The 17,597-nt window shown below is 57.1% G+C and overlaps 5 protein-coding genes across 5 annotated transcripts; 3 read left to right on the top strand and 2 right to left on the bottom strand.

The window, feature by feature from the left end:
* Nucleotides 1-248: 248 nt before the first annotated feature.
* Nucleotides 249-2,879, top strand: SLS55_000208 (uncharacterized protein; the record flags this gene model as incomplete). Its single annotated transcript, XM_066771722.1, has 6 exons — nucleotides 249-282; nucleotides 334-553; nucleotides 604-968; nucleotides 1,023-1,397; nucleotides 1,431-1,585; nucleotides 1,635-2,879. 6 exons carry the CDS (start codon nucleotides 249-251, stop codon nucleotides 2,877-2,879), a joined length of 2,394 nt encoding a protein of 797 aa, XP_066637001.1.
* Nucleotides 2,880-2,947: 68 nt separating this feature from the next.
* Nucleotides 2,948-4,546, top strand: SLS55_000207 (uncharacterized protein; the record flags this gene model as incomplete). Its single annotated transcript, XM_066771721.1, has 3 exons — nucleotides 2,948-2,952; nucleotides 3,054-3,061; nucleotides 3,105-4,546. 3 exons carry the CDS (start codon nucleotides 2,948-2,950, stop codon nucleotides 4,544-4,546), a joined length of 1,455 nt encoding a protein of 484 aa, XP_066637000.1.
* A 5,552-nt stretch (nucleotides 4,547-10,098) lies between these two features.
* SLS55_000206 (uncharacterized protein) lies at nucleotides 10,099-10,772 on the top strand (the record flags this gene model as incomplete). Its single annotated transcript, XM_066771720.1, has 2 exons — nucleotides 10,099-10,102; nucleotides 10,327-10,772. The coding sequence occupies 2 exons, from the start codon at nucleotides 10,099-10,101 to the stop codon at nucleotides 10,770-10,772; spliced, it is 450 nt and encodes a 149-aa protein (XP_066636999.1).
* Nucleotides 10,773-11,557: 785 nt separating this feature from the next.
* On the bottom strand, nucleotides 11,558-12,824 carry FPS1_1 (glycerol channel; the record flags this gene model as incomplete). Its single annotated transcript, XM_066771719.1, has 3 exons — nucleotides 11,558-11,849; nucleotides 11,916-12,374; nucleotides 12,433-12,824. 3 exons carry the CDS (start codon nucleotides 12,822-12,824, stop codon nucleotides 11,558-11,560), a joined length of 1,143 nt encoding a protein of 380 aa, XP_066636998.1.
* Nucleotides 12,825-15,659: 2,835 nt separating this feature from the next.
* Nucleotides 15,660-16,064, bottom strand: SLS55_000204 (uncharacterized protein; the record flags this gene model as incomplete). The annotated part of the gene is made up of 2 exons (XM_066771718.1): nucleotides 15,660-16,031; nucleotides 16,056-16,064. The coding sequence occupies 2 exons, from the start codon at nucleotides 16,062-16,064 to the stop codon at nucleotides 15,660-15,662; spliced, it is 381 nt and encodes a 126-aa protein (XP_066636997.1).
* Between the last annotated feature and the right edge of the window lie 1,533 nt (nucleotides 16,065-17,597).

The following is a 17,597-nucleotide window of genomic DNA, read 5'->3' as shown; positions in this document are numbered from 1 at the left end:
GGTGGTGGTGTGGTTCCGAGATCGGCTATCACGCAAGAAGCCGACCCGATGGCATGTCGAGCCAACCTCGTGAGATGCGGATCCCACCCAAGAAAATTCCTACCGAACACCGTGCGCGTGGGCTGCAGATGATGCACCGTAAAGCGGATGACTGGCCCGTTACGGCAACGGTGATGGCTGTGGAGGAATTCATCATTATTGTCCACGTCCCGTGAAACCGCTCCGTCGCACGTAGACATTTCGCAGCCATGGCATCCATCCCGCCTGTTTCTATCACCATTGGTCAGTCGTGCTTTTGTAGTTAGTTGTGAGGTCGATGCTGATGCCCTCCAGACCGCGGTGGGACCTTCTGCGATGTGTGGGCGCACACGGCCGATGGCAAGGAGACCATATTCAAGCTTCTGTCCGTCGACCCTGCGTCTTACCCAGATGCGCCCACCGAAGGCATCAGACGAGTGCTGGAGCAGATAACCGGACAATCGATACCAAAGGGCCAGCCCATCGACGGTAGTTTGATAGAATCAGTCCGAGTTGGAACGACCGTGGCCACAAAGTCAGTCACGCTTCTTTCCGCCGATCCACCCATGACTAACCCGGCGACAGTGCTTTGTTGGAACGCAAGGGAGAACGCTTCGCCCTGCTGACCACCGAGGGTTTTCGGGACATCTGTCGCATTGGCGACCAGACCAGACCGGATTTGTTCGATCTAAACATCCGCAAGCCGGGCGTGCTTTACTCTCAGGTTGTCGAGGTCGCCGAACGTGTGACTGTAGAGGATTACGTTCTTAATCCCCATCCGGCGGAGATTGACTTGTCCGATCCCGACCTCGTCAAGACGGCGAGTGGAGAGGTAATCCGGATTCTAAAGAGACTCGACCATGCTGCCGTCAAAGGGCAGCTTCAACACCTGTACGATGAAGGCTTGCGCTCTTTGGCCATTGGCTTCTTGCATTCTTATCTCTTCCCTGGTGTGTTTCTCAACTCAATCTTCTCCGCTTGATGCTGAACCTCACATACTCTAGACCACGAACAAGCAGTAGCACAGATTGCCCGCGATGTGGGATTTGAACACATCTCGCTGTCCTCGGACTTGAGCCCCAACATCAAAATCCTGCACCGCACCACCTCCGCCTGTGCTGATGCGTATCTCTCGCCCACGGTCAAGAAATATGTAGACGGATTCATCTCCGGCTTTTCCGTCTTGCCAAAAAGAGTAGACTTTATGCAGTCAGATGGCGGTCTCAGCGCAGCGTCGAAGTTCACCGGCTTGAAAGCCATCCTAAGCGGACCGGCGGGCGGAGTCGTCGCCATTGCCCGAACGTGTTACGATCCCTCTGAGGGTACTCCAGTCATTGGGTTCGATATGGTTGGTTTCAATGGGAACGGGAAGACTGAACGTGGCTAACGTGAATAGGGCGGAACAAGCACAGATATCAGCCGCTTCGACAAGGTGTTCGAGCACGTTTTCGATACCACCATCAGCGGGACCACCATAACCTCGCCCATGCTTGACGTCAAGACCGTAGCCGCCGGTGGCGGATCAATCTTGAGCTGGAGGAACGGCCTCTTCGTTGTCGGTCCCGAGGTAGGTCTCACTGTTGTATCCGGAACAGGCCACCGCTAAATATCCACAGAGCGCCGGTGCTCACCCCGGCCCAGCATCGTACCGAAAGGGCGGTCCGCTCACCATCACGGATGCCAACCTGTTCCTGGGCAGGCTCGTGCCGGAGAAGTTCCCTTCCATCTTCGGCCCGCACGCGAACGAGCCTCTCGATGTCGAGGTCGTGAAGCAAAAGTTCCACGAGCTGACGGACGAGATAAACGATACTCTGGAGAACAAGCTCACCGCCGAAGAAGTGGCATCCGGATTCCTTGCCATGGCCAACGAGACGATGAGCCGCCCGATCCGCAACATCACCGAGGCCAGGGGTTTCGCCATCAACAAGCACAACCTCGCCAGCTTCGGCGGCGCCGGGGGCCAGCACGCTTGCGCCATCGCACAGATTCTGGGGATGCCGCGGATCATCGTCCACAAGTATTCATCCATTCTCTCGGCGTACGGCATCGGCTTGGCGGACATCGTGTCCGAGACGGCGGTCCCCGCGGCGTACGCATTCTCTGAGAAGACGCTGGACACGGTGCTGGAAAGATTCGAAGAGCTGAAAGCGCAGACCACGGCAGAGCTGGTTGCCCAAGGAGTGCAGGACAGCCTCGTGGAACATCAGTGCTACTTGAGCATGCGGTATGAAGGGTCGGACACCAATCTATCCATCCTACAGCCGCAGGACAATGACTTCCGCACAGCGTTTGTCGAAACTCATCGACGTGAGTTTGCTTTTGAGATGGCCAAACGCCCTATTGTCGTGGATGCCATCAGGGTGCGCGGGGTGGGGAAGAGCAGAGAGGAGGCTGTGTCGCGCCAGTCCATCTTCCAGGAGCTATCAAACATTGGTGACGGGACGTCTCCACAGACGCCAAATACCAGGAAAGTATTCATTGACGGCAGTTGGCAGCATGTGCCGGTATATGAGCTGGCCGGTCTGCCACCAAAGTCAGCATTCACCGGTCCCGCGCTTGTCATCGACAACACGCAGACAATCCTGGTGGAGACGGGCTGCAAGGTTTCGGTCCTCAACTCGCACATTATCATCAACCTACCCAGCAAAGAAACGATCAGCTCAAATTCAGACTTCTCGATCAACCCCGTCGAGCTCTCCACCTTCGCCAGCAGATTCATGTCCATCGCGGAGCAGATGGGCAACACGCTGCAGCGCACATCCATCAGCACCTCAATCAAAGAGCGGCTCGACTTCTCCTGCGCCCTATTCACTCCAGACGGCAAGTTGGTCGCAAACGCGCCCCACATCCCAGTCCAGTAAGCACACTCCACCCCCCCATTCGAGGTAGTAGCCCTCCCACTCACCGCAGCCCCACCAGCCTGGGCTCCATGCAGTTCGCCATCCAACACCAACACGCCCTCTGGGCCGGCAAGCTCCAACCCGGCGACGTGCTCCTCACCAACCACCCGGAGTGCGGCGGCACGCACCTGCCAGACCTCACCGTCGTCACCCCCGTCTTCGCCCCCACCACCTCCTCATCACTAGGGCAGGAGGAGGAGCAACAACTCATCTTCTACGTCGCCTCACGCGGCCACCACACCGACATCGGCGGCATCGGCATCACCAGCATGGTGCCGGACTCGAAGTTCCTATGGCAAGAGGGGCTCTCCGTACGCTCCATGCGGATCGTGCACGGCGGCGTCTTCGACGAAGCCGGAGTAAGGCAAGCCTTCGCCGACGTCGTCGGCTACGGGCCGGGCTGCAGCGCGACGCGGCGGCTGGACGACAACGTGTCGGACCTGAAGGCACAGATGGCGGCCAACCAGCGCGGCATCGTGCTGCTGCAGGCCATGTGCAGGGAGGCCGGCGTGCCGCGCGTGCAGCGCTACATGTACGGCATCCAGGCGACCGCGGAGCTGGCGGTGCGCGAGCTGTTTCGGCGCATTGCTGAGGAGCGCGGGGCCAAGGAGTCCTTATCCCCTTCCTCTCCCTCTCCCTCGCACTCCTCCTCCTCCGCCCCCTCCTCCCCCCCTGCCGTCCCCGCCGCCCCCGTCGTCCTCCGCGCCACCGACTACTACGATGACGGCACCCCCATCACCCTCGCCATCACCATCGCAAAAGACCCCACCACCGACCAATACTCCGCCACCTTCGACTTCACGGGCACGGGCCCGCAAACCCTCGGCAACATGAACTGCCCCCCCAGCATAACCCACAGCGCCGTGATCTATGCTCTGCGGTGCCTCATTAATCTCTCCATCCCGCTCAACCAAGGCTGCCTAGCCCCCGTCCGCATCGTGCTACCCCGCGGCACCATCCTCAACCCCACCGCGGGCGTCGCCGTGTGCGGCTCCACCATCGCCTCGCAGCGCGTCACCGACGTCATCCTGCGCGCCTTCGGGGCGTGCGCCGCGAGTCAGGGGTGCGCGAACAGTTTCGGGTGGGGCGCGGGCGGGAGGGATGCCATTACGGGGGTCGTGACGAGGGGGTGGAATTACGGAGAGGCGTTGGGGGGTGGGAGTGGCGCGGGGAGGGGGTGGGCGGGGGCGGATGCGGTGCAGGTGCATAGCACGAATACGAAGACGACGGATGTGGAGGTTATTGAGAAGAGGACGCCGGTGGTGGTGAGGAGGTATGCGGTCAGGACGGGGACGGGCGGGCGGGGCAGGTGGGGCGGCGGGGAGGGCGTAGTGAGGGATGTCGAGGCGAGGGTGGGGTTGAGATTTAGCATTTTGAGTGAGCGGAGGGTGTATAGTCCGTATGGGATGGAGGGGGGTGGGGATGGCAGCGTGGGGAAGAATTATTGGGTCAGGAGGGGGGAGGGGGGTACTGGGGAGGAGGAGTGGATCTCGTTGGGCGGCAAGGCCGTCGTGGATGTGGCGCCTGGGGAGCGCGTTGTGATCTGTACGCCTGGTGGCGGTGGCTGGGGTGCGCCGCTTGAGGATGCTGCGGGCCTTGGGGATGTGCGGCCTCTGCCGACGCAGTAGGGTGGCATGCGTTGGTTGTTATTGCGGATGGCTCGAAAGAAGTCAATACTCTTGGGCTTTCGAGATTTCCTTTTGAACCTGACCGCCAGCACGCAAAGATTGCGGTGGTTGATGTGGTAGGTCAGTGCATCGATTCACAGGTGGGGGAAAATGATAAGTTCGCAATGGCATTCAGTTGCAGTAAGCCTTGTATCGCAGATAGGAGGACCATAAAACTACATTCAATGCAACGTAGCGAATGAGCATTGCAGACACGGATTCGCAAGCACTGTTCCTCCGGAAGGCTGCCGTGGCTTTCCGAGCGGGGTTTTACAGCCGGTCAGCTTGAGACCTTGGGCCCTAGCCTTGTGTAATGATAGTCAGTTGTACGACCCTCCCTGTTCCAACGTGGCTCTTTCCGCTGCTGCCTAGAGCGGGGTAGGACTTGACATCGTTCGTGAACCCGGCTGCCAGGCTGGACAACCTCTCGTCGCAGTCTTTGCCGATACTACTTCACCGGAGCTACTTTGGCCTATGATCCCCACCAGAATCAAGCACAAGAAGACAGCTTCACTGAAACGCGCTTGCTTTGTGCGTCATGGCGTGTCCTCAAACAACAAGAGCAACATCACCGGGCAATGGGACAGAACGACGCAACGTACAGTCCCCTGGAGATCCAGAAGTTCATGAAAGCCTGTGCGAGCGCTGTCAAGCCCTCCAGTTGGACGATCGCAAACTGAGACTTCTTCTGGACCACTGGGGAAATACACGCATTCCGCCTTCCCCCAGCATCGATGACAGCGAGATACTGTCGAGCGACGATGACAACGAATCATGTTCCAACAACGAAGAGGATGCGCTGGCCTTGGGTAATGATGACGAGCTACCTGCAAGTAGCGAGGGTGACCAGCTATCTTCAAACGGAAACAATGACGACTCACCTTCAAGCAACAATGACGACGAGTTATCTTCGGACGACGATGGAAATTGGTTCTTATCCATCCCACTCGATTATAGATTGACGGACGAACTACCGGACCTACCCAACTTGTCTCAATCTTCTCAGGAAGGATGCAAATTCTGCGCGCTCATGCTCATCGCTGTCCAACGAGAGTATCGCAGCCTCCGATGGTCCACAGAAAGCCCTGAGAAGCACCAACTCAGCATTCCCGACGCAAAATATGCGTGCAGGGCTGATGAAGGGCTTTATTGTCTTGGAATTCTCCTGGTGTTCCGTAGTAGAGATGCAGTCCACCGTGACACAGTCGTTTTCCAAGTCGGGTGTCCCGAAGGTATGTAGCACTTTGTGCAGCGACGAAGGAGCCCTTACTGACCTATCGTTCTTTGCTTAGGAGAATGCGCTTCGTGGCTGAGGATACACCGCAGGCCACTGGAACTCAACCCTCTCTCGGATAAAAATGCAACCATGTTCAGATCATGGCTGCACGATTGTCATGATTCCCATGAGAAGTGCAACCATGAGGGCCGCAGCAACAAACTTCCCACTCGACTTCTGGATGTAGGAGGAACTGAGTTCAATGTCGAACCTCGCCTTGTTATTCCTGCAGAGAATCCAAAGCTTTCGAACGCTATTGATATACCGTACGTGGCCCTCAGTCACTGTTGGGGGAAAAACAGTACGCCCCTCAAAACCGAGACTTCCTCGATAGCACAGAGACTGGAAAGCATACCTCTGCAATCGTTTCCGCCAACCTACAGAGATTCCATCTTATTGACCAGGTCATTGGGCATCCAGTACCTCTGGATTGACTCGCTGTGTATAATCCAAAACGACTCGGCGGACTGGGAGAAGGAGGCCACTACCATGTTTGACGTTTACCAGAAAGCACATGTTACCTTGTGTGCTCTGGTCAATTCCTGCGACGATGGATTTCTTCCACAAGCCAGATCGACTGCTGAAATCCCCTTCAGATCTTCATTAAATCCTCAAGTGTACGGGAATTATTCGTTGCACGAAGTATGGCCACGCTCGGCTAAGTGCGATTGATTCAATGAGGTGACAGACTCATGGAAGAAATTCCTCCTTGACAGTGAATGGAACCAAAGAGGATGGACCTGGCAAGAAGCGCAGTTCTCATCAAGGAAGCTGATATGCGGTCTGCAGATGTTCTACTACTACTGTGATTTTACGATGCACTCGGAGGATTGTTTACCTATGGCTAACAGATGGAATCCGAGCAGCATGGCCGATTTCAAGGGAGCATCCGGAAATCGAGAAGACGCGCTGGTCTCTTACAACATCTGGTATGAAATGTTGGACACCTACATGGGCAGGTCCTTGACTTTTCAGCAAGATCGCTTGCCGGCTGTCTCCTCAGTCGCTACGATTATTGCCGACAGGACGGAAGACCAATTCATTGCTGGTCTGTGGAAGGCGGATCTGCATCGCGGACTGCTCTGGTTTACCGATCCACCTTCAACGGAGGGTATTTACGGGCTTTGCAGCCTCATCCAGCGGTTGAGGAATCCTGATCCATTCGTCGCACCCTCTTGGAGTTGGGCATGCATACCAAAGGAAAAGATTTGGGAACCCGATGAGGATATCGACCCAGAATGTCAGATTTGCGAATCTCACACAAAGATTGATGGTCTCAACCCGTTCGGGCGGATCAAAGAAGCCCATCTCGTCATACTTGGACAATTGTATCGCATCCATAGGACTACTATATCCGAGTTCGGACCTTACGATCTGTGCCAAGTTGTATATATCGCAAGATCTTCGGGTTTATTCTTGGTGAGATACGTTTTGGACTGGATGACCACCGATCAAGAGCTATCGGATAACAGTCTGAGTGATGAATGCGCCTCGACGGAGGGAAATGGGCTATTTATGCTGCTAATATATAGCACTCCCACCGCGGAAAGATCCTGGCGTGATCCACGACAAAAGGGGCTAGTCCTGCACTACACGGCAACTGAAGATGTATACCGGCGGATTGGCAGGTTCGAGATAAGCGGACGGAGGGATTTTTTTGAATCCGAGCCGAAGAGAAAGATCAAGCTGGTTTGACCAGTGAGGAGGTGGTGCAACAGAGCCTCGCACCAACAGCTGGAGGAGGCGGACACGTCGGGGTCGTCCTCGTTGGAGAAGGCCTTGCGGGCGTATGGCGGGGTGTTGAAGAGACTCGGCGTGTGGGGAAGGGATTGTGCGGGAGTGAGAAAAGATGTGGCGTGGACGCGGCCGGTGGTGGGGGTAAGGGAGTTGTTGGCGATGCGCGAGATGGCCCCGGGTTGCAGGCGGTGGAGAAGGATCTCGAGCGGGGAAGGGAAAGCGGTGCGTTGGCGGTCGAGGAGTTGGAGGCGTTGGCCGGGTTTGGAGATGGGTTGGGAGGTGACGTTGCAATTTCCTCTTTTTTTTTTTTTTTTTTTTTTCGTTGGTGGATGCGCGGTGGCAGGAGGGGTGTGACGTGGAGACTGAGCTCCTGGTATGGGGAGCGACTACCAGCGGAAGGGGGGATTTCTACTTCAACGCTGAGGATGTGCATGGTTAACGACGGCGAGACGAGCTCTGATGTGGTAATAAAGAAGCGTTCATTAGATGGCAAGCGAATCAACATCACACCGCTCCCTCTTATCCTGTGCCGGCCATGGTATGCGATGGAAAGGCAGCAGCATCCCACTGCACAAGCTGCTCCCAGGGCTCCAAGCTCGCGCCATCAAAGAGTCGCTCCATCCCCTCAACCGCACACGCCTCGTCCCAACCCACGTCACCCCCCTCGAGCCACCCCTCCCCATCCCCAGCAAACAGCCCCTCAAAATCCCCCGCGTCCTCCACCATCTCCCCACCCCCCGACGCCCCACCAGACGAACTCCCCTCATCAACCACCATCTCCGGCGTCGCACCCTCCCGCACACCAGCCGCACCCTCCCGCCTCCTCCCCTTCACCCCCGCCGCATACACCCCCGGCGTCACCCCAAACGCCCTCCGAAACGCACCATGCAAATACCTCGGCGCGCGCCTAACCTCCCGCGCCACCTCCCTCCACACGACCTCGCCCCCCTCCCTCTCCAGCACCCTTCTCGCGCGCTCCGCCGCCCTCCTCCCGCCACGATCCTCGCCCTCGCCAACCACCGCATCGCCATCGCACTCGGCCAACTCGGGCGGGGAAACAGCGCCGGTGCCCGTCTTGTCGCCGCCGCCGATGTCCGGCCGGCACCGCTTGCACGCGCGGTACCCCGGCAAAGCGGCGACGGCGGCGGCAGCCGAGTCGTAGAAGTCGATGTTGGCGCGGCGCGCGAGGCGGGCGGGGCACGTGGGGCGGCAGTAGATGCGCGTGGAGCGGACGGCGTAGACGAAGGAGGTGTGGGCGTGGGGGTCGCGGGTGGCGAGGGCGCGCCAACGCGCGTGCGGGGTGGTGTATTGCGGTGGTTGTGGTGGTGGGTGAGTGGACATTTTGTGGTGTGGTGGTGGTGATGGCCTTGGTCCGAGTCCGTAGGTTGTCCGTAGGTGTGGGGCTGTGGCTGTGGCTGTGGCTGGCTGACGCGTTGGCGCTGGCGTTGCTGGTGGGAAAGGAGGTCGCTGTTTTTGGGCGGTGTGGGTATGCGCGATGATGGAGCAGTAAGTCTGAAGGGCGTGGAGAAAATGCGTTGGAGTGTTCAGAGAAGTTGATGTGAAGTGTTGATGGATGAAGTAGAGTTGACGGCGATTGCGGCTTATCACGAGCCAAAAGGCATGCTGCTGTGGAATTGACCAATCAGCGCGTGACCAGGGTCCCGGAATATCCGGCAGTCGCGCCCCCACCGCCACAATCCTACAGACACAGTGACACTGAGCGCACTAATCCTTCAGGCACCGGGAGATACCTTTTAAAGATCGAGTCCGGTCCCAGCAAGCCAAACAAGCTCTGCCAAGCTCACCCCTCGCGAACCCCAAAGAAAGACGTCCCTGTGCCAGCCAAGCCCAACGAGCGCGCGCGCTTGCCCAAATCGGCATTTCGATTCGCGCGCGAACGAGCCCACACACCCTCGCTTCATCTTTACCCGGCGACAAACCAACCACATCATCACCGTGACTCCTCCACCCACTAACTCGAACTACCAAGTCCCACTATAACCTTCGAAACCATGACCGCCGCCGACAACCCTCCACCGGCAGCCGCCGCCGCAGCCGCAGCCGACCCGACCTTCCGCAACTACACGCCCGCGCGCGCCGCCGCCTACGCGCGCGCCCGCGGCTCCTACCCGGCGGCCCTGTACGACGTCATCCTGGCGCGGCACGCGCAGACGGGCGGGCGGCAAGGCACCGTTCTGGACGTTGGCTGCGGGCCGGGCAACATGCTGCGGGAGCTGGCGCCGGCGTTCGAGCGCGCCATTGGATGCGATGCGGGCGAGGAGATGGTTCAAGTGGCGGAAGCGCTGGGGGGGACTACGGGGAATGGGGGGGAGGTGGTGTGGAAGAGGGCGGGGGCGGAGGAATTGGCAGAGGTCTTGGGTGGGGAACGGGCTGGTGTGGATTTGGTGACAGTGGCGATGGCGGTGAGTTGGCTGATTTCAGGGAAAACAAGAACAGACGCGGAGGAGAGTGCGGGATCGGCTTGCTGACAGCAGCGGTGATGTGTAGGCGCATTGGTTCGATATGCCCGCGTTCTGGAAGCAGGCCGCGCAGTTGGTCAAGCCGGGCGGCAGCGTCGCCATCTTTGCCAAGTGCTCGTTCTTCTGCCGTACGTCTCTTCTCCCCCTTACTGCCCTCCTTCCCGCTCTCTCTCTTTTCCTCTCTCTCTCTCTCGTCGTCGGCTGACCGAGCTGCTGCGTCCGGGCTGACACCACCCAAAACCCACCAGACCCATCCACGCCCAACATCGCCGCCGTCCAACGCGTCTTCGACACCTTCGAGCGCGTCTCACTCGCGCCCCACTCACTCCCCGGCAACCGGCTCTGCCGCGACTTCTACCGCGACCTCGCGCTGCCATGGCAATCAGACAACCCCTCCCCCGAGTTCCCCGAAGCGCTCTTCGAACGGCACACGTGGAACGTCGACGGCGCGCTGGATGGTCCGGACGGCGACGACTTCTTCGGTGGCAGCGTGATGATGACGCCGGCCAAGATTGCCGAGTTGCTGGCGTCGACCGGCCCCGTGCAGAGATGGAGGGAGGCGCATCCGCGGGAGGCGGGGACGGAGATGGATGCTGTCAGCGTCATGTTGAGGGAGCTGGAGGGAGTGGTGGGGGTGGGCGGGGAGGTGAAGATGGGGATGGGGTATGCGTTGTTGTTCTTCAAGCGGAGGTGAGCGTTTGAGGCTCTTACTTCCGATTGATATGAGCGATATCGAGAAAATGCTCGATACGAGCCCGGTGCAGAGGTGTTCTGAGGCGCATTCTGATAGGGTTGGTATTGAGATAACTCCTAATCATCGGGCCATGAGAATGAGCGGCCATCCACAGTGAACAAAAGGTTGGCTCATATTGCTTGCTTGGATTACTTCGTGTGTTTTCTATCTATCACCATGCGCAGTACCATGGAGACAAGTCGTTCGGTTGAGGAATAATAACAGGTTAATTGAGTTAAGCCGAGATAACCAATCTGACCGCACAAAAGACAGGTTCCCTTCCGCACCGATTCCACTGCAGTTTGTTGTCCGCTATCTTGATTCAGATGAGTTGTTTCAGGATGTAACGCCTTCCTGCGCTGGCGCACTCCACGCTGGCACCTCCTGCCCAGGCACCGCCTGTGATACCAATTTTCCCACTGGGTTGGGCTGTCCCGAAGGGGATTGGAACGGGATGTTGAGGCTCAGAACACAAAACGGTGGAGAGGCTGGGCGTGACGAGATTGGAAAGGCCAGTAGGTTTGCTCGGGGCCGGGAGAGACAGAGAGTTGAGAGCATGGGCTGTGAGAGTTTCGGATAGACTGCATTCCCAGCATCAGCAAACTTCCACTTCACCTACCTCCGCTCGACACGGGCGGAGTGAAAATCTTTTCTTTTCTTCAAGTAAGTCCCTTGAAAAAATTATTAACAGCTAATAAGACTACAACAAAGGGCCGAGAAAAAAAAATCCAAACGAAACCGATACGCTACACCTGCTCCGTACTGTCGTTCCGCCGCGCCTCCACTCTCTCCCTCGAGTTCTGCTTTTGGATGTCGCGGTCGAAGAAACGCTTCATGCCCAGCCACGGGCTGTTGACCGGACTCGGCCCGGTGAAGACGAGGGCGTCGTACAGGAAACTGCCGGCGACGGCGCCGACGAAGGGCATGAGCAGCGGCACCCAGAAGTAGTAGTTGCCCGTGGTCCACACCTCGCGCGGGTAGCCCACGGCGCTGGAGAGCAGGCGGCCGGAGAAGTCGAGGGCGGGGTTGCATGCGCCACTGTTGGAAAATCAAGTCAGGATGTCGAACGTGTATAAGACAGGAGAGGGGGATGCAATCACTCACCCGGTTTCCCAGCCAAAGGCGACGCCGACGCCGTAGAAGAGGAAGAACATGGCCAGCGGGAAGAAGTTGCCGCCGGCCTTGGAGATACCGTTGTTGTAGTCGTCCTTGAGCGCGAAGACGACGGCGGTGATGAGGCCGGACGGGATGATGACGGAGAAGACCTGCGACGCCTGCGGCACGAACGTCTGCGGGTACGTCGCCATGATTTGAGCGGTGGCTTTGGATGCGGGCGGCACGATGCGCGCCCCCGGCCCCGAGTACCAGTCGATGGCGGAAATGTAGTTGCCGTACACCATGGCGTTGGCGACGAAGGCGCCGAGCAGCTGCGCCAGCACGATGGACGGGAACGACTTCCACGGCAGCCCGCGGAAGAGACATGCTGTCAGCGTGATGGCCGGGTTGAGGTACGAGCCCGAGTCGCCCGAGATGTAGATGCCCAGCATGACGCCGATGCCCGTGCTGGGAGCAGGTTAGTCGACACGCAGACTGTAGGAGGTGATGGATATACACGACTTACCCCCATGGCACCGACATGAAGGAGCCGTAGCCGAAGCCGCCGGGTGCGGTTTCCATGCCCGCGCTCAGCGTCGCCTGCGCGATGCTGCCGTTGTAGAAACACGACAGCACCATGACGCCCAGGAACTCGGCGAACGGCTCCTGCAGCGTCTGCCGTATCCTCGACCACATAAGGTGCTCCGCACCCGAGAAGTGGCGCTTGGGCGGCATGTTGTCGTCGAGACCGACGAGGGCACGTGCGCTGCGCCGGCGGTGACGATGTCCACCGCCATGGTCGGATTGGGACGGCGATAGGGGAGGGCCCTTGTAGTGCGGAGAGCTCGAGTTGTCGTCGGATTGGATGGCCGTATCTGGAGAATCCAGGTCCCACGTGAGGTTGCTGTTGGGCGGCATGTCTGCTGCTGTTGGTTGCAGGGGGGAAGGGGATGGTGATTTTCAGGATTGACTCGAGCAAACACGGGAAAGGTTATATGCGATTTTCGCATTTCGCCCTGGGATTTGCCCATGGGAAAATTTTCGGCATGGTTGATTTTTTCGCGGTGACGTTCGTCCACCCGATGACGACACATGCGAGATCATGGATCGGTGTCGTGTTGGCTCATCGGACCTTTTCTGGCGAGATGTCAGATACCAGATATCAGATAGCCGTTGATGGACCCACTTGCCACGGAACGTATGCCGGTGGCGAGGCGCGCCGCAACTGAAATTAATATCCATCCGTGCCAGCCTCCTGTTTCGCTGCTGCATGGGTGGACCGAACCAGACTTGGACTGTCATTGCATCGTCATGCCCGAAACACTTTCAGGAGCCTCATGTTCTCGACCGGGCGGCAGCTGCAGATGGCGCCAGCATATTCCTTCTTTGTAGTGGGCCGTACGAACTACAATAGTGGGGACGGGCTCTTTCCCTGGCACTGAAACACTTGCTGCCGGCGATCCCATGTGCGGTGGCTGTCCTGGTGGAAGCGCTTCCCGTTAGCCCCGTAACGGGGACAAGAAAGTAGACGTGCGACGTGCGTTTTTTTGGTGGGGCCGGTTGGGACGAGGTTTGTCCGGGTGGCAGGTGTAGCCCGATTGGAACCTAAGGGATGGCGTTCTGGTCCAGGGAAAAAGTTCACCCGTTGATGACGACGTCCCGTCATCCACTTCATGATCGAATCCCGACGAAATGAATCAGACGGTGGGATTGGTGATGGCTGGAGTTTGCTTAAGGGGCGGTCAGTGGACTACGGATGGTATGCTCATAGTGCATCCCACAGCCGTCTTATCGCAATTCTCTGCTTGTTTCACCCCCGGAGATATGAGTGGTTGAGCAAACTCTGTCAGTTGTCTTGCATTTGGGCTGCATTTGTTGATGCGTGCGTAGGCTGCCAATGCTTTGCCTAACAACAGTTCCCGGTTGTCGTTCAAAAAGCCCTCAGTGATTTCTCTTTATTACAGCTTGCATAGAGTCGTCTCATACCGTGCGGTACGTACTCTATGCAAAATGACGCAATATCAGTGTTGCCGAAAGCCAGTCTCAAGTGTTCAAAAATATGGAGACAATTCGGAGCCTTCTCCGGTAACGGATTGCCCCACGCCGCTTCGGAGGAGGTGGAGCCAACCTGAGGGGCTTCAAAGCCGATCTGATGATACCGACGCAGATAAATACCATTCGAGAAACTGTACCGACTTGCATACATACGGCAGCTCCGTGATGAGTTGGTCAACTGCGGCAGTGTAGAATTTGCCCCAACCACTAAAGCCAAAAGAAATAGCACACACCCATGTGCCTTCCACACAGATTCCAAAACACAATATTTAGGTAGGTAGTTGAATACAAGATCCAGACGTAAATGCACGAATTTAAAATTTACATTCATATCCGTATCTTGTATTCAACTACCTATCCCATGTGAAATCGTTTTATGGCAGATCCGGGTGGGCAATTTCTTTTGTCACCCGCCGTGCTCCCAACCTCACCTCGGCCGTAAAACCATCTTCGCCGCCCGCCCCAAAGAACGAACGCCGGCGCCGTCGATTTGATGCGCTGACCGGAAGGCCGTGTCGTCTCTTTGTTGTACCTGAGTCGACCAGACAAGACGCCCAAAAAGGCTGCGGGTGGGAGATCGACGGCGCTACAGCAGATCATGCCTCCTGCGGTCTGAAAGCTGTCTACTGCCCAAGCGAAATCAAATTTCCGCAATCCTCGGAATCCGCCACCGTTGGCGAGGGAAGCCATCGGCGGAGTCTTGGGCAGAAACGTTCGGGGAAACGTGTTGTGCCAATCCATTGCCTCGAAAGGGCACGCCCACATGCATTTCCAATCCGAGAAATCCTCGCCATTCGGAAGATGGCGCAGGATGCGCTCTTCTTCGGGAAGGTCCAGGTTTTCATGTCGCTCCCTTAGAGCTCTTTTGTAAATGAATTCGAAGAAGGGTGTGAGGAATTGCGCCCATTCGAGAATGTGGGCTTCAGTGAAAGAGTATGGGACTTCCCGCAGGAAGGAGTTCATCGTTGGCGTGCGGTATAGGATGACCCATGCACACCGAGGGTGTTCTCGGAGGAAGGCGAGCCTCGAAAGCAGGCGCTTTGTACCCGAAACCATGTTGTCGCTCGGGTTAGCAACATTTGTTGACTGGTTGATGTACTCTCGTAAGATCTTGCTTGTCCTCTTGTTTGTCTCTCGCGCTTTGGTGGTAATGATTGTCCAAACTAAGGACTCTTCCCAGTTGGAGTCCGTAGGTGCAATCCTTGCGTTTACTTGACGGTGAGCAATTGAGGTCAGCTCGTCGGGGCTGATTTGCCCATGTCGAAGGCGGTGTTCTAAGCTGAGCCGTTCATCCTCAACGAGGGCGTTCAACAGAGGTTTATCAGCGATGCTTCTCTGGGCCTCCATCTGATGGACATTCTCGCGTGGCATTGACCCGACCAGCTCGATAAATCTGTGGAATATCGATTTGAACGCCTGCAGAGGGCTCTTTTTGGAATTGAAACCATAATCGGCCCCGGGAATATGCGCAAGCGTATTCGACACGCCCACCGGCTTTGGGCGCACGGAGCGCAAAATCGAGAATTCCGTATCGGCCCAGGTGATGGTAGATCTGGATACTCGATAGGATCGGGGGTTCTGAAGGCGCTGAGCTGGGTCCGGTTCGTCGTGCTCGTTCTTGATCTCGAACTCGTCTGCATCGAAGAAAAACTCTGCATCGTCCAAAATAAACTTAACCTCCCAACGACTGTACTGTCATTATCGATAGAGTAGTTCATCATTGCCGATGATAGTACAGGCTCCGACAAATGTTCCGGGATGGGATCCGTAACCAACTTCTTTACGCTCGCTGGCATGCTCGTTGGTTGAGGAGGAACCTGCTCCAATGAGTTCCTTGACCGAAGCGTAGAACTTCGTTTGTAGCTCGATCATATTCTCCGTGCAGGCGTGCTGGTGTGCGACCTTGAACTTCTCGTCCTCGAGGCTGTCGCTCACCAACCAGATCCTGGTGAGCACAAGGAAGTCGTGGTGATGCTTCTCGCAGAGCACCTTGACTTCGTCCATCTTCTGAACTGTCGACTTGAGAGCCGCCTTTAGTTCGCACTTCTTCCGGTAGGTGAGTGTCATAGTCTCGAGCCAGTCATCGCTGATAACAGTTGTCATGATGACGGTGTTTTTGTTGTGGATCTGGCGGTGCAGGTCAGCGATGGAGTTGACGTGAGAGGGAGTATGAGGTGACTGCCTACCGTTTCTGTGGTTGCAACATGACGTCGGACGGCGGGCACAATGGCCGAGCTTTGAAGGTTTAATCGGAAGTAGACTTTCGGGGTGGAGCTGGTGGTTGTTTGGGGGAGAGTCGAAGGGAGGGTGGCGAAAATATCTTGTGCGCGGTGCGCGAGACGCGCTGACGGAGCCCGACGATTATCCGGGCCTGGCTCGCCGCCAAAGCGGCAGCGACGCGCCTTCCACTTCTTGGTGATCTGCCAATCCCGGTGCACTTTCTGCAACTGTTTCCTGTACCGCTCCTTATCTCTTCTGCGGCGGCTTTCTCCTTGCCCAACCTCCCGATGGTTATGCTCCGTTGTTTTCCCAGGTTCCGGAGCGAAATGGCCTCTTCCTGAGCTGCGTTCGGGTCTGAACGGCGGTATTCGTGTTCAAAGAGTGAGTGGTCCACGAACCTCTCGCTCCTCGGCGGTCGTCACCGCTTGATCCGCTGCATGAAGCTTCGTATCGTCCAAAATCCACTCTGGCAATCCAAAGTGGCGTACGAAGGTCGGCTTGACTCTTTGCACAGTGGCCCGTAGCTCCTCAACCTTTCTCTGCAGCCCCGGAGAGTTGCACTCTGCTTCCATCCGCAGCGCAATTTGCGGAAGCACACGCACAGATGGAAAGGATTCTGCACAACAACGTGGAACGGAAAAACAAGCTCGTCCAGGAAATCAACGACATGGAGAACATACTGACCCGGAAAAGGATCGACTTTGAGCAATGGACCGCGCAATTCGAAAATAACAGGCAATTGCGATGGCCTGACATGGATCGTGCCTTCGATATATTCACCATGATTGGCATGATGATCTCGAGTAAAGTCGTTGACTATGTGCACGCCAATGTCGCTCAACATCTCTTCCGTATCCTCCATGGTATCTTATCTTGAAAAGATAACAAATTGTTGCCGTGGGTAGGCCTGCCAAGTGAACCTCGGTTCTCAATACGCGGCGGAAGAGTATGAGGTGGAACAGCAGCCGCGGACAGGGTCGGGTGTCAATCACGACAAGACATTGTTGCCGTAGGTATTCTGGTGGCTATACCTGGTTTCTCGAAGTGTGCAGGGTCGGTTTCGATATGAGACGGGTGGCGCGAGCGGAAACAGCCGTAAGAGCTTCTCGAAACGGACTTGGTCTAGGCTTCCTAAACTGTTAGCTTGCTGCATCTGAGGTACCTAACCGTTCCGAGAGTCATAGCGGAACTCTCGGGCAGCACCAAGCGCGCCGGTCATGACGTGGCTAAGCTAACGAAGTGAGGACTTGCATCTCACTTCTACAGCACCAGCGGTGCACGCGGTGGATCACACAGCAATGGAGCGCATCTGGGAAGTGGTACGAAATATTCTCGATGGCGCGGCAAGCAAGGCCGCAAAACGAGCAAGCGACGCCGCAATAGTACCATCCATGCTCACGTCCGTAGAGTTCACCC

The sequence above is a fragment of the Diplodia seriata genome (assembly GCF_021436955.1).
Source record: "Diplodia seriata strain FDS-637 chromosome Unknown scaffold_1, whole genome shotgun sequence".
Classification (NCBI taxonomy): Eukaryota; Fungi; Ascomycota; class Dothideomycetes; order Botryosphaeriales; family Botryosphaeriaceae; genus Diplodia; species Diplodia seriata.
The sequence above is the reverse complement of the archived record's forward strand: the minus strand, read 5'-3'. Positions and strand labels throughout refer to the sequence as shown.